Genomic DNA, 16,592 nt, shown 5'->3' with positions numbered 1-16,592 from the left:
ATTTAAATACATCTTTTTTTTATAAAGTTTGTGTTTTTAAATTATTGTCCAAACCTTTGTATTTTAATAAGCCCTCTCCAAAGTCAATGCAGATGAATTGTGCTGCTATCTTCGGAGTTCTTTTAAACTATATGTTTCTTGAAGTTTATATGTTTGTGGCCAATCCTTTCGACAATGAGATCTCGGAAACTACAGGCTCTAGAGAGAAGCCGTTTTCACTGATCGATTGCAAATTTTTCGTAGATTGTCCAGTTCCAATCGAATATTTAAAAGAAAACATGACCACTATTTCTTTATTAAATTTTTACGTGTACACTGGAAATATTGAAATTAAAAAAAAAATAAATAAATAAAGCACCATATCCTACCCATTATACATTCCAACAGCACATTATTGTACATAGGGGTTTATGTGTCTCAGGCGTTTGTTTCATGGTCAAACAATAATGAAAAAGGAAGGATAACCATTTGTCCAGTCTCAGATGAATCTTTATTTTTGGAGTGTTTTGCCCAATGAACACCTTATATAACTGACATTATAAGTAATGTGTATGTAATGTATTTGCTTATTAAATACTGCATGCAAGGAGAAAGAAAACACTGGTCATGCATGAATTAGAAACTCCAACCGGAAGTAAGCTCAAATCTTGCAAACGGTGCGAGATATTGAGAAAAAAATAATCGAAAAATCTCCTCTTTATGATACGTTTTGCCGATTTTTTTTTTTTTTTTTTTTTTTTAATCAAGACGACTTTCAGTTATGTCTGTAAAAGGGTATAGATGTGAGGAATGAGAAGGAGATTTATGCTTAAATGCGAATGATGCGCGGTGTAGAGAGCGCAGGCTCAGCTAGTATAGTTTAAAAGAACTCGAAAGATGGAAGCAGAATTCAAGTGCATTGATTTTAGAGAAGACTTATTAAAATACAAAGGCTTTAAACAATAATTTTAAAAGATAAACTTTATGAAAAAGATGTATTTAACTAATTTATTTAAAGTACACATACTGTACTTAAAATGTTTGTCTCTGTTGAACGTGAAATCACACATAACCGTAAATGAAAGATTTGAAAGCCAAAGTTATAGGTTGGAGCTCAGGCGCTTTTAATTACTATTGTAGCATTTTAATAGATAGATACATGAATTATATCTTTCTTTTAAATAAATATATTTGGTATTCATATTTGGCGAACGTTACTAAGGCTTCAGGGATGACTCGATCTACATTTGTTCGTTTGTTTGTGCCACACACACATTACAAAATACAACTTTCGATCTTTTAAGTTTAAATTTTCAGGGTACAGGCACGAGACACACTAAATTTCCTGTATAGATTTTGGCGGCATGCCAACGTAAAATTTCAAAATATCGGCATTTTTTTTTTTTTTTTTTTTTTTTTTTTCAGAATAGCGAGTATCCACGCTACAAGGCGCAATTTTCGGTCTTTTAAACAGAAGTTTTCCGAGTAGAAGCACAAGACCCTCTAAATTAGCTGTATTGTTTTGGCTGCGATCCAACGTAAAATTTCAAAATGGCGGCCATTTTTCAACTAGCGGTTATCCACGCTACAGGTTGCAATTTTCGGACTTTTAAGTTGAAATTTTTAGGGTAGAAGCAAGAGACATTCTAAATTTGCTGTATAGATTTTCTCGGCGATCCAATGTAGATTTTCAAAATAGTAGCCATTTTTTCAAAACAGTAGTGAAGAGAAAATTGTTGCAATTTGCGACAATGGCAATCTTGAAATATAAATCACATTTAACACTTTTACCCCAGAGACATTGAAATATTTCGAAAAAACTCAATTAAACCCGAAAATACCCGAAAAAAACCCATATGGGCCCAGGTGGGTTGGGTTTTTTCAAACCCTGGCGGTACAGCATAAGTTAATGATAAAATACAAGAAAGAAGAACAACATGTAAATAACTGTTAGATGGTAAAAATGCTCATATGTACGGTAATTAGTATTCTGCCACTATCATAATCCTAGTCAGTAGCACGGTGGATTGAATTAAATCACTCTGATTTAAATCGAGATTTAAATCACTTGATTTTTTAAATAAAAATCGTTGATTTAAATCAAATTCCGAAATAAATTAATTTAAAGTGAAAATAAGTAAAATTCAGCTGTGTGGTGTTATTTCAATTATGGAAGATAATCATAATACAGTAAGATGCAAATGTATGTACAGCACAGTATGAAAACGAGTGTTTCATGCAGAGGATGATTAGAGAAAATCCCGTTTTGAATGAGTAACGGAGGAATTCTGCTTTCTTATCTTCGTTACATAAGGTTTTTAAATCGTTAACTATTCCAACGAGCAAATGACCAAGGACATTTAAGATGAAACTTCTTTTGTGTTTGCATCTGTTTGTTTGTTCCTAGATAATAGGGGCGCATTTATAAAGGGGTCCGATTCCCTCTCCGAAACTTAAATCTTTTTTAGATTTTATAACTTTAGGCGAAATTTGCGTATTTTATATGTATTTCGTGCCGCAAGCTAGTTCCTTTTTTTATTATTAGGTATACCCTTGTCAAATATGAGTAACTTTTGTGAAAGAAAAAAAATGTATCATGTTGATAAACGTCGCAGTACTTTTTCCTTGGTGCTTAAGAAACATTGTTTGGGATTAGAGATGCAAAATAGCCGGCTTTTTCGAATTGATGTTTTTTTCACATAAAAAGCCGGCCTTTTAGGGAAAAACGGAAATTTTGGCTTTTTTCATTTTCATGATTTTTCTATCGAAATAGCTTTCTTATAGTATACTCTATAATTAAACAAGATTTCATGACGTAAATGCATAGTTCCCTCTAGAATTCACCATCATGATGGATGGAGCACATGTTTTATGAATTAAGCATTAAGTACGTAGTATTTGAGAGCAATTTTAGAAGTTATATAACTTTATTTTAACGTCTGAGTTATCGACATTTTTTTCTTCTTTAGATTATTTCATTTTTAGTTATTCGTGTTTCATTTCTTAGAGCTTAGTACTCTAGTTTCTAGCACATAGTTAAACTTATTTATGTTTTTCAATATATACGTCAGAGCATACTTCCACATTTCTGTTATACTGTAGCTGTGTAATGATGTAGCAGTAATCTTCCGGATGCAACCTTGAATACCATTTTATACAAATAATCAGTACGGATTTAGAAAAGTGTTTTGGGAGGGTTTTTTTCTTATTAATGGTTAGTTTTTTCTAAAAAAAATGCCTGATTTTCATTTGAGGGGAGCTTGAAGTTTACGAGTAAAGACAACTAAAATTTCGTTTGTTTTAGAAATTCCGTAATTTCGGAGAACAGGCTTCAGTCCGAAAGACACCCCCACCCTAACCCTTTTCGCAAATCCGTCATTGCTGCTAATTAGTAATAACAACAATTTAAAACATAAGAAATGAAATCAACTAGGAATCACAGCACACGCACTCTCTCTACCTTCACAGATGGAATTAAGAACTTTTGTCGGAATGGTCGAATGCGGGACTGAATCCCGGATTTCCCAATAGAAGCGGAAAAGCTAACCATTCACTCATGTTTGTTGTGCTTGACTTATGTATTTCGTAGTTTTTCTTTTCTTTCTTTTTTAAAAAAAAAGGAAAATTCTGTAATGACATGTTGAATTCTTGTTAAAAATTCAGAAACTTTCAGGACTGGGTAAACCGTGATGGTGGTTATATATTCCAGAGCCTTGGAAACCAAACGCTCAGATGAACAGTATTACGCATATGATCCATGGACAGAAAATTCAGTACTTTTCTGAATAAACAAGCTTAAGGAACAGTCTGTGCATTACAGAATTTGGGACTTTACCGATTTTGCAGGTCCGAAGCACCTGATAGGTGGTAACAGATTATTACCTATGTAATAAATGAATAGAGAATACATTTTCAACATTTCTGTTCCCTTTCAATGAAGTTTCTGTAGGGGTAGCAAAGGCGGAAGCAAGAGGTGCATTAACAAATTAAGTTATTTTTGAGCGTCTCATACAAAGATTCCATTTTTTCAGTCCTTTAAAGTAATACGTTGAATTGTAATAAAACAATGATTATTTTTCATTGTTACTCTAGAACGAATGTTTATGAATGTCTCGGAAATCAGATATAATAAACTTATAGGCTATAACAAATTGACGAGGGAATGATATTTATTTATTTATTAAACAATCACCAGATGCAGCGCAGAGGTTATTTTATACTGGATATCTAACAACAACATAGAAAGGATTTGGGAAGGTATCGGTCTAGGCCTGTTTTAGTAGGTACCATCCCGGCATTTGCCTGGTAGGACTGAGGGAAACACTGGAAAACCCGTCAGGATGGTCGGAAGCGGGAATCGAACCCATGACCTCCCAAAGGCGAAGCCAACGTTGTACCACTTGAGCCACTTGATATACGTGATCAACAAAGAGAACCTGTTATTTTTGAGAAGACTATGGCGTCGAAACTTAAATTTGCTTTGAGAGTTTGTGCTGTAAATATATTATCTTCCCGATGTGTTATTTGTTTGCACTCACACTCATAGTATAATAAATTCTGTGTCATTGAACAGTTTTTCTTTGTTTTTGTATTTTTAATTCATAATAAGAGATATTGCTTATAATGCATAAGAAAGTTAAAACTTAACTGCAACTTATTATATACATGGATTAATTTTTTGGGATTCATAATAAAAATGTTTAATTTTTTGGGATTCATAATAAAAATGTGTTAATTAAAATTGTTTGAAATATGTTTTCGAAATTCATGTTTATTTTCGAGGTTTTGTATTATTATCTGCATCCACTACTATTTAAATGATTTATTGTGTTGTAGAGAAGCGAAACAAAACCTGCTTTATCAATTTAAAGCAGAATTTGGAAAAAAACCCAAAATTTCCCAAGCATAAAAGCCAAGCAGAAAAAACCGAGCCCCCCTTCCCCCCAAAAAAAGACGTTTTTTCCGGACCCTTGTATCTCTATTTGGGATTGAAATAAGTTAACGACTGGCAATCAATTCAAAATTCAAGCCCAATGCTTTCACTTAAATGGCATAATTAACATTTAATATTAATTCCTAATGTTTTACCTTCAGTTCGTGACTTGTATTACGCGAGAAGAAAGATTTGATTTAAATCAAAAAAATCGATTTAAATAAAAAAAAAATCAACAAAAATGATTTTTTTTTAAAAAAAAATCATGATTTTTTTTCCACCCTGGTCAGTACTACTAAGAAGTAACAGCCTCCTTTGTTTTCATGTCTGTAAAACAATAACAGGGTTTACAAGCAATCAAAATTCTGGAACAAACGGCAATAACTCTAACTAACTCTATGGCCTATGGAACCCGGAGGTTCAATGCCGCGTTCACAAAAGCTCTCCACTGACTTCTATCCTTAACTAACTGCATCCAGTTTCTACTTTGTATTCCAATCTCTGCGAGATCCATCTTAATATTGTCCTCCCATCTGCGCCTAGGTGTTCCTAATGGTCGTTTTCCGATTGGTCTTCCAGTCAAGACTTTGAAAGCGTTTCTACTTTCTTCCATTCTAGCTACATGATCTGCCCACCTAAGCCTCCAAGACTTGACGACCCTAACAATGTTGGGTAAACCGTATAAATTATGTAGTTCCTCGTTATGAAGTTTCCGCCATTCCCCATTCCCGTTCCTCTTGGGTCCGAATATTCTTCTCAGAGTCTTGTTCTCAAATACTTTTAGTCTATGTTCTTCCCTCAGAGTAAGTGACCATGTTTCGCAGCCATACAAAACAATAGGCATGATTATCGTTTTGTATATTTTAAGCTTCAAATTCCTCGACAGAATTCGCGACAAGAGATTTTGAACCGAATAGTAACACGAATTCCCTGCTTTTAATCGGCATTTAATTTCTTCGTGGATATGATTTTCCTCTGTTAATATTGATCCTAGATATTTGAAAGTATCCACTTTATCAAAAGTATTATTTAATATTTTAACGCATCTATAATTTGCCGTATTACGGTCCCGACGCACTTCCATGTATTTAGTTTTCTCTGCATTTACTTCTAAACCCATGTCCCTGCAAGCGTTTAATAAGATCTCTGCATTTCTTTCTATTGTTTTCCTATCATCCCCTATTAAATTTACATCATCAGCATGTGCCATAACCTGAATACCGTTCAACTCTAGGCCCTGGTTGCTATCTTTGATTTTCCTTGTAGCGCATTCCAGAACAAAGTTAAATAATAATGGCGACAACGCATCTCCTTGTTTCAGGCCATTTTCGACGTGAAAGCTTGTGGACAAAAATTTTCCTACCCGGACTTTACTTTGGGATTCATTTAAACATTTCTTAATTAATCTAATTAGCTTTCTCGGTATTCCAAGTTCTGTAAGAACGTTGTATAATGTTTCTCTCCTAACCGATTCGTAAGCCTTTCTAAAATCAATAAATAGTTGATGCACCGGAGTATTGTATTTCCACTTTTTTTCGAGTATTTGGCGAATGGTAAATATTTGGTCGATAGTTGATCGATTTCGTCTAAATCCGCACTGATAATCTCCAATAATTTCATCTGCATATGGGGCCTGTCTTGCTAATAGAATATTTGAAATGATTTTATAGGATGTTGACAGAAGAGAAATGCCTCGATAATTATTACAGTCAGTTTTGTCCCTTTCTTGTGAATTGGAACAATGATTGATTCTTTCCACTCTTGTGGCAATTCTTCCTTGTTCCATATAAGGAGAATGAGTTTGTGTATCTTGTTCCACAATTTTTCGCCTCCAGCTAAAATTAACTCAGCCGGAATTTCGTTTACACCCGGAGATTTGTGTTTCTTTAATTTCTTTATAGCGGTTTCAACTTCTATTCGGTTGGGTTCTGGAATATACGGTTCTGCGGTGTGTATCTCCTTTTCTCCACGCACACTAGTTTTTGGTTGCGTGTTAAGCAAATCGTCAAACAAATCTTTCCATCTATTTAAGATGCTATCCGTGTCAGTGAGAACTGTACCGTCCGATTTCTTTAGTATATAAGCACGAGGTTGATAGCCTTTCTTAAATTCGTTGATTCCCTTATACATATCCCGGATGTTTTTATTTTTACTATTATCTTCAAGTTCCTTAATTTTAGCTTTCAGAAAATCGCGTTTCTTTGTTCTAAAAGTTTCGGAAGTTTCCCGCCTGATATCTGCGAAATTTTGTGTAGTTATTTCATTCGGATTTTGTAGCCAGCGTAATTTGCCTGTTTTCTCTTCTCTGCTAGTTTTATGCATTCCTGGTCGAACCATGGTTTGTTCCTACGTATTTCCGCGTGTCCGAATGTTTATTTTGCTGAAATTTTAATGCTATCTCTAATTTCAATCCAGGTATCCTCAACATAGTGCACTCCGAATCTTCTAAAACCGAGAATCTATTCGAAACTTCAATCTGGTATTTCTCTCTTACCTGGCTCTCTCTTCTAATTTCTTTAAATTGAATCTCTCCGTTTTCGGACAATGAATATTACCTTTATTCAACGATAACCTCTCTCGTATTATCGCTGCTACCAGGTAGTGGTCAGTGTCACAATCAGCCCCTCTAAAAGACCAGACATCAATTATGCTAGATTGCCGCCTTCTATCTACTAAAACGCTATTAATTTGATTATGTGTTTTCCTGTCTGGTGATGTCCAAATGTATTTATGAATGTCGCGATGTGGGAATTTTGTACTCTTCACGATTAGGTTTTTGGATATTGAAAAGTTCACGAGTCTAACACCGTTGTCATTACTTTCCTTATGTAGACTTTCGTTTCCTATAATCGGTTTGAAAATATCCTCTCGTCCTACCTTCGCATTGAAATCCTCTAATAGAATTTTCATATGGTATCGCGGGAGTGTCAAATATCCGTTCCACTTCTTCGTAAAAACTGTCTTTTATTTCGTCATCTTTATCTTCAGTTGGGGCATGTACATTTAACACAATATCACACCACCGTCCCTTAAGAGTAATAAAAGAAAGTCTGTCCGTAACAAATTCAACTCTTTAATTGCTGGTAATATACGTTTATGAACGAAAAACCCTGTTCCTAACTGGTGATTTTTATTTCCTTCCCCGTAAAAGAACGTAATATTTCCGGAATTCACAGATCCATTTCCATCTCACCTAACTTCCTGAACTCCTGCTACATCCATCCTGTATTTCTCTAACTCACTCGTTACGGATTTTAACGCGCCTGCCCTATAAAGACTCCTAATATTCCATGTTCCAAATCTCATATCCATTTTCTTTTGCTGAGGCAATGCCAAGTTATCAGTCCTTGTCCGAGGCTTTTGTGAATATTTCTGAACAAGTGCTTTTTTTTTTTTTACAGGATGAGGTTGTTAGCCCTACCCAAACCCCCAAGCTGGAGAACCACTCCTAGTCGGCTGTCCGCGTTTCATAACACCCCAAAAAATCAAGGAGCGTGTGCTAGGGTGAGCAGGTGGTCATAACACATGTTCTTCTCTCACAATCCAACGATCTGGAAATGTTTCATTTAGGTAGGTCTGCATATTGCTGTCAAAATGTGCAGGAGTAATGTCATGCTGGGATCACATCTGCTGTCTTATGTTCAAGGGAACATGTTCTAACAATTTTGAGAGAATATTAGTAAAAATAAAAATAGTAGAGCCGGTAATAAATAAGGCTTTACCACAAAATTATCAACCATACCGCGCCGCACGCTCACAATAAATCTCTGCTGCTGATCATTCAATAGAGTTGCATGTGGACTTTTACGCACCACACATGACTACTGCTAGTCTTCCCAGTACGCTGTCTTCAAATTCGACTTTCCACATTTTGTGATTTCCTCCGATTTCACGTAGGAAAGATTGAAGAGATCCTATCTCTCGAAGGCGATTATGGAGGCATGGAAAAATACTCTCCCATGGGAAGGTTTCCGATGTAAACCCGATGGTCCGATTTTCGTTCATAATTTGGATGTAATTCCAACGATGTTTCTTCTAGAAAATTTCTTCAGCACTGACAAAACCAAATGTAAATGAGCTACACTAGGATGTTATTTTAGTACATTGACAATAGCAATGTGGTTTTTCGTAGCTCAGAGGAAAGAGCAGTTTGCCAACTCCAAGGGAGGAAAAAAGCCACTCGAAAGTATCCCTGTAAGAAAATTCACCTAATCGATAAATCAAGTATACTGTCCCAGCGCATTTCTTTGTATCGTATGCAACATGTACAACATCTCGTGTTTCTTCCATTTTTGTTACTCTTTGCACAGAAGTATCAATTTCACGGAATTGCATATTTCGATGAGAAACCCTTTAACGCAGCTTACTTTTTCCTAATATGTATTCACACAATATTTGGGAATCAGTGTGTCATGTGGAGAATGCCGTGTATACTCGTTCATTACATATGATCTTTGCATTTATGGATATTACATGTTATGTTTCTTTACATGCCGCCTGACTGTCCTATGCAGTCATTTTAAACCTAATCTGGATTAGAGTGCCATATTACCCGATTTCAGCGGGTATCACTCGATTTTCAGGTCTTATATTGGTCCCCCACTTAATTATCTCTTAATCACGAAAAACCACCCGGTTTTTTGGAATGGAGAAAAATCTAAGACAACTTTGTTGACAAAGTGTTGTTTCAACGCAAACCGCTACATCTCTGTGTCAATCTCAATCGCGATTGAGTTAAATTTGGATTGGCACTCAGATTCAGGCTGCGAGCTATTTACCCAGTGTGCGTGCGCAGAGCCTTTGCTAATAAGAGATTTGCTCTAATGCACAGTGTTTTACCTTTCTTATGGTTAAAATTCAGTGATTATTTTGTTTCTTAGAGAAAAAACCGTATGAACAATATCTGCCATATATTGCTTGTTTCTTTGGAAAATTTGTTTTACAAATATCCTTACAATTACAGATATCTTACTGTAGTATTTACTTAGTACTTACTTCACAATTCGAGACTCACATTTGTTGAACTTAATAAAACAAAGGCAAAAACTAAATTTTCTTTACTTTAGTTTCGTTAGAAAAGCACATTGGAAGTGTCACTTAAGGAAATCGTTACAACAAAGCAAAACAAAACAAAAAAGGTCCGAAGGATCCTAGATCAGTATTTGTAATACACAACTTCACATCAGTACTTACCGTTTAGAATCCTCCGCTTTTCTAATTTCAAAATATGGCAACCGTAATCTGGATAAAAGTTATTTTTTGTTTTCTCACACTCATAACTTGGACAGGAAGACGTTCATTTATCACATGTTACCATTAGCCTAGAAGGTATTAAACGTTAAAGCCTTCGTTTCATTTAAATTCTTCTTCCGAGAGTTTGTTCTGTACCGAAACAAAACAGATCAATAACACATGTGTATTTCTCTTTCATCTAAATTCTAAGCGTTCTTATTTGAACTATGTACTATTATTTTTGATCGTTGAAATCTTGTACTTGACTGTTGTTCTTGTACTTGACGGTTCTTTATAAGGAGGAACAGTATGTATTTATTGTACAGAACTGTGTTATAAAGAAGAATAAATAAAACAGTTTATCTTTAACCTAGTTTCACAAGGCCGTGTTACGTAAAGGGCGTACTGCACCCTTCACGGGTTCTTTACCAACAGTAAAAACTACAATGAGAAAGAATAAATAAAACCGTTTATCTTTGATGTGGTTTTGCAAGGTCGTCTTATGTATAGAGAACACTGTACTTATCACGGGTTCTTCACGACTGTAAGAATTTATTGTAAAAAAATTGTACCTTTATTTATAATGTGATTTTATAATGTGAGGGCGCACCGGAACATGTCCCGGTGGGCCAGCACGGGTCTGGGTGTATTCAGATCTATTTTCTTACTCCGGAAATCACATTGATTCGAAGGTCACGTGACCGAAATCAACCAATTAGAAGCGTGGTAAAATTCGTACCAAAAAGTGGCCCAGAAGCCCCTTTTCCATCTACTCTTCTAAGCAACGTAAAGATCATAATCCCGTTTACTTTATGTTGATATCTCAAACCGTTCCAAAGATTTGAAAAACGTGTCCAGTTAGCTATCTATACTGCTCAAAATGGTGTAGTTGTGCAAAATTGTTTTAAAGAATATCTAATTTTATAATATTACCTTAATAACTTTTAGTAGTTCTAATTACAAGTTCTCGCAGTCTCATACTTTTAAATAGTGTTTCAAACTGGAAGTTTGTTTATCATATCTTTGAAACGGATTGAGATATCAAATTGCTGTGAACGTTTATATTTATTAGAAACGATGTATGTGATGCTTGTCTAAGCATATTTTCACAATAATGTATTTTGCTTAAAGTAATATGTCAGTCCCTTGTACCTTTGTTCTTGTTAGAAACAATACAGTCATATTATTCGACACTGTCACTTCCGATATGTGTTGACACGTCCGTTTCACTTGCATTATTACTGTTATAGAAACCCCCAAAGTATGAATACTTACGAATATTTATGATACTATGGCGTCCTTAGTTTGTAAAACTCAGTAATGATGGGATTATAAGTTTTCGTTGACACGTAGATTTCCAATTTGGAATAAACTGACGCAATGCTATTTGAAAACATATTAATTTATGTTGAGTTGGTAACACTATTAATCGAGTGACTGCAGAATATGTCAGTCTTGTATTGTTGTATTGGTATTTCCATGTTACAAAATTTTACCTACTAGTTTAATAAGTAGAAGGTCGTTTCAAGATATTTGGTCTACCCGATATATATATAATAGGGTGGACCAGTTACCTTGAAACGACCTTCTACCTATATATATGTATGAACAATTAATAAGTATAGAAAATGTAAGGGTCAAGAAGAAAAGTCCCGTGCACCTTTTCTCGTGTCGGCATAGTTTCGGAGCTACAAGGTGCAGAAACGTGGGAAAATGAACTTTCCACGTTTCTGTATTGTGGTATTCGAAATAAACGGCTCTAAAGTTAATTTTACGGGGCTTTCAATATGTTGTTGCTCCGAAATTACGCTGACATGAGAAAAGTATGAGAGTATTGAGTTCTGTTCTGTTTGTCCCTGTTCGGGCTAAGCCAGTTTATGAGTGGATCAGGATTCGATTCGGTTTGTCCCTGTTCGGGCGCCATTTATAAGTGTATGTGGTTTGTGTTCTGCAGTTCCCTAGGAGGGCTTGGTCACTTAAAATAGTTTGAGATTTGATTTTTTTTATTTTTTGGGCGTTTTAGACTAATAACAGTTTGGATTTTTTGCCAAAGCCGACAATATAGCCATTGGACAACATGGTTTAGAATTTGGGTTAGATCATTTTGGGAAATTGACATAAAAGCTAATTCTAGTTGTATTTTTAATGCCGATGCAGTTTAATAATGCAAGAATTATAATGTTGCATAGGCACTGGTTATTTATGCTGGAAAGAAAATAAATTAGGTTATTTTATAAACTAGAAAATATAAATTTATACCATGATAATTATTTTGCCGAAGGATATGCAAAATTTCACTTTTTACTTTAATAACCAACACTAAAACTGCACAAACACATATTATATTACATTTTGGCACTCTAATTTGAATAATTGAATATGGGAATAAATTTAACACTTTGCCCAATTATTTTTATTATAATCGCGGAAGGCGCGGGTTACTGGTTGAACTTTACTACACCGTTAGTTTCCGCGATTTCGCACTGTAACTTTTTACTCACTTTAATGCTGAAGAAAGGCGATTTATGACGGTTCCAGGGGGATGTCTTTGAGGTTGCGGGGTGAATTTCGTTTGTTTTATTTATTTATTTATTTATTTTTTTGGGAGGGTGGACTGGATGCTTTTTATTGTGCTGTTACTTGTTTAGATTAAACTTTTGAGACAACATTTTTATTATTGTTAACGCACTTTTAATGTGTTAAGCACTGTACTTAACTGTATAACAAATGTACCATAATACGCTTAGTGTTGTTTGTTTGCTTTTTCAGAACTGCCTCCTTGGTAACATGCTGTTGTCACACCAGGAACAATTGTTAGAATAACTTAATTTTTCTCCCCGTCTCCTCGCGTTTTTACGCAGCAGACAGGTTCAGAATGCAGCCTGGTGATGTCGAAGCTAAAAATAACTATGACAACCCATAGGCAGGAATTTTTGGAGACGAAGTTTGCTTCCTGTGCTGAATTTTAGCACCTTATTTGGAGAGACGAGATCACCAAGATTTCTGTCGCAGACGCGACGCACACAAAAATATATGCATATTCGATCTGTTTGCTGAGAGAAAAATTCTTAAGAATGCTTTATACGAGGTTTACTTAAAAATTAAAATTTTCTTCATTAATATTCGATTAGCTGGACCATATGGTTACAAAAGTTGCACAGGACTTTCCTTCTTGTTTTGTCTTCAGGTAGCTACCCTTAAATTTTTTGTACGCGTTAATCGTTTACATGTATGGTCTTATATTTTTGGCCACTACGGGATATATATATTCCATAATGGCTAAAAATATAATACTTCCCATGTTTGAATCAAATACTTGGCTGTACTGCGTTTATCATTAGTCTTACCACAAAACTGAGTACTTCTTCGAAAAGAGCTTGTAATATTAGTGCAGGAAACGAGATACGCATATTAGTTTCACCCGTATTAGAAAAGAATAAGTAAAATGGCTTTTTGCAATTTCACCAAAATTAAACATATTTGATTTTGTAACAAATGCTAAGTTTACGTTCATGTCATACCACATTGCCATCTTATGTATCGTGGCGGATATAAGTCTTTGACCAGGTAATGGCGACTGCTTTGAAACAAATGCAGAATATGAGAATTCCATTTGTCATATCTGTAGTTTCGTGTGGAGAATAAACAAACTTCTGAACCAAAGGTTTAAGAACAACTCAAGTTATTAATATAAACTTTGCCCAAGATTATTAACTTATATCATCATAAAAGAAATACGAAAGACTTTTTTGAAACGAAGAAAAATAACAACTTTGCAAGCGGAGGCAAAGAAACCTAACGTAACCAGACTAAAGACGAATCATTTACAGTGTAGTGATCGTGGTCAAGTCGCTTGGTCAGTAATCTGGAGGTTCTTGGATCGAATCCACGTCAGGCATTTTTTTACTTTAGTAATTTTGATGGCGATTGTTTGGCGATGACACACGTTTTATTATATTCTGATATTTGAATACTCGGATATTTCAATACTTGAACTATCAAATCTTCAGGAGTAATAATAATAATTATCTCGTAGAAGATTGAAAATTAGAAACTTATTATCGCTCAGGTCATACCATTGCAAGCAGAAACGTGACATTTGGCAAAAATATATTTCGGTTTTGTTTAATATTGCCCATGAGAAGAGGAATTTCTCATCTCGATTCTAAAACAAAACAAACAAAATCGGGATGAGAATTAAGATTTTAGATGGGACAGGGCTAACTCAAATTATCGTCTCGCTTTGGAGATGAGAATCGAGACGAGGCGAAAAGTATAAACATTTCTCGTCTTATCTCGATTCTCGAAATAGTGTATACCACTCTTTAAGTAACAGTTGCTCTGTAGACTGAATCTTATACGCTATTTTGTTACTTTGTATTTCAGAGATCACTGAATTATGGTCTGTGTATATATTTTTTGTAGCAATGCTTTTATAATTACAGCTGCATATTCTACAAGTTAGTTTATTATATGCCTTACTCTTCAATGATACTCAGCTATTTTTATTACAGTTATTTTCCTTAAAACGTACAGTAGAATACTTTCTACATAAAACTTTAGTGGAAAGCTTTCGTTTAAATTTGGGTAGTTTCAGAGGTGTCTCTTAAAGGTACGGAACCCTTTCTCCCAACCCCCTCCCTAAGTTTAAGTAAGTTTCGCCAAATTTTAGGGCACCTTTAACACTTTTAATATTATTATTATTATTATTATTATTATTATTATTATTATTATTATTATTACTGAAGTGTTGTTAATTTAATGGTTCACCCCGTTCCACCCAGCTTCCGCCTAGTGGGCATTGTGCTTAACAAACACAGTGTGTGTAGGTTTTCTTCCGGTTGCGCTTCCTCCCACTTTGATTATTACAATATTTATTCCATTCTCATCATCGACGTCTTCTGTAACATAGCCGGCATAACCATTACTTAACAAATTTTCTTATGCCTCTTGTGAGTTCAGTATCCCTACTTTCTACATGAAATTTGCCTGGAAACCTTCCGTTTAACATATAGCTAGTTGTAGGGACGTATGCAGAGGGTATGTCATAGTCCTGACACTTCTCTCCAATCCCGACTATTTTGTAAATTTTGCCTAACGCTATGGGTGATTTTACAGATTTTAATACAATCTGTCCTCATACGGAATTTGTCTTCTATATTATTATTATTATTATTATTATTATTATTATTATTATTATTACTGAATATTTGAAACTTCAATATTACGTCCAATTCCAATGAAAATAAGCATACTAAAGTTAAGAAAAATGAAAAGAAATTTTTGGGCCCTCTATAAGGATGAATTGCCTTATAAGAGATAGTTGGGAAGGAAAAGAGGGGGGAAAAGGTGTCAGCTACTTGACAATATGAGAATCGAACCTTCGGATGCCTTAACAAACTAAGTAGGGTTTGTCTTGATCACGATACACAGTAACGCCCTTTCTTTGGGTAAAGGACATTGGATTATGTATGCGTTATATTGATATTTTAACAAAATATAATACAAATATAAAAAAGAATAGTTCTTATTTACCAATTTTGGTTAAACGAATATATCCAGACAGCAATTTAAGCTTGCTGCAAGTTGCCACAAACTTGCTGTTGCAAGGTCAATTAGCTTGCCGCAAGCTATAATATGCAAGCCAATTAGCTTGCTGCAAGCTAGTTAGTTACATCTGGGCAAGGCTTGCGGCAAGCTTGTCTTCACAAGTTAATCACAAGTCAAATTATCTCAAACGCAAGCCAAGTATAAGCGTATTCTCATCAATGGCAAGCTTTATTAAGCTTATTGCTAGCGAAAACACGCCAAACAAGTTATATGGAAGCTTGCAGTAAGCGAATTTAGATAAAACAGTATGAAATCAGTATAATTTAACCGTGTGACTAAATCTATGCTACAAAATATCTTCCCCTCGCCTTCCCAATTATTGAAGCAAATACACAACCGTAAAAACACCTAAGTCTCCGATCCGCTTCTGCAAAACATCAAAATAAGCATAATTGTTACAGTTTAGTTGTGATAAGCAACGCGCCGTTGCTTCTTACAAATATCCAATACGTTGATATACTAGCCGCGAGTACTTGAAATTGCTACCTTTTTATATAAAAAAACGCAGAAAATGTTTATACTTTAAACACAGCGTTCAGATAAAGTTTATACTGTAAGTTAAACTTGAAGTTTATATTAAAATATCTGCGACAGTTCTGTATTCTTTCGCGGAATAAGTAGGCTCAAATCTGCTGCCATCTATGTTTACATTTATGCTTTATACATATATACTATAATTCGTTATGCCTCATGGTTACCGAAATATGAGGAAATAAAGAGCGACATTATAGGTACGTGGGACTAGAGTACTAGAGTACTAGACGGCACAATTTAAAAAAATAATTAAGTTTGTCCTTTATTCAAGCTGAAAGCTAACAACGCGAACACTACCTTGTCG

The 16,592-nt window shown here is 34.8% G+C and overlaps 1 protein-coding gene across 8 annotated transcripts in view; it reads left to right on the top strand.

The window, feature by feature from the left end:
- LOC145664754 (uncharacterized) overlaps window positions 1-16,592 on the top strand; it is a 147,825-nt gene that overhangs the window by 97,275 nt on the left and 33,958 nt on the right. The window contains exon 7 of one of the 8 annotated variants that reach the window (XM_081731682.1): window positions 12,914-13,409. The exons of 6 other annotated variants lie outside the window; for them this stretch is intronic. In XM_081731682.1, coding sequence (XP_081587808.1) covers window positions 12,914-12,962 — 49 coding nt within the window. In that variant the 3' untranslated portion in view covers window positions 12,963-13,409. Of the gene's footprint in view, window positions 1-8,313; window positions 8,445-12,913; window positions 13,410-16,592 lie in introns of those variants that run through there. One more of the 8 variants, XM_081731680.1, reaches the window with a different exon arrangement.

This window comes from Thermobia domestica, chromosome 11 (genome assembly GCF_964235325.1).
Source record: "Thermobia domestica chromosome 11, izTheDome1.hap1.1, whole genome shotgun sequence".
NCBI classification, from domain to species: Eukaryota; Metazoa; Arthropoda; class Insecta; order Zygentoma; family Lepismatidae; genus Thermobia; species Thermobia domestica.
Note: the sequence above shows the minus strand (reverse complement) of the source record. Positions and strands in the feature narration are given on the sequence as shown.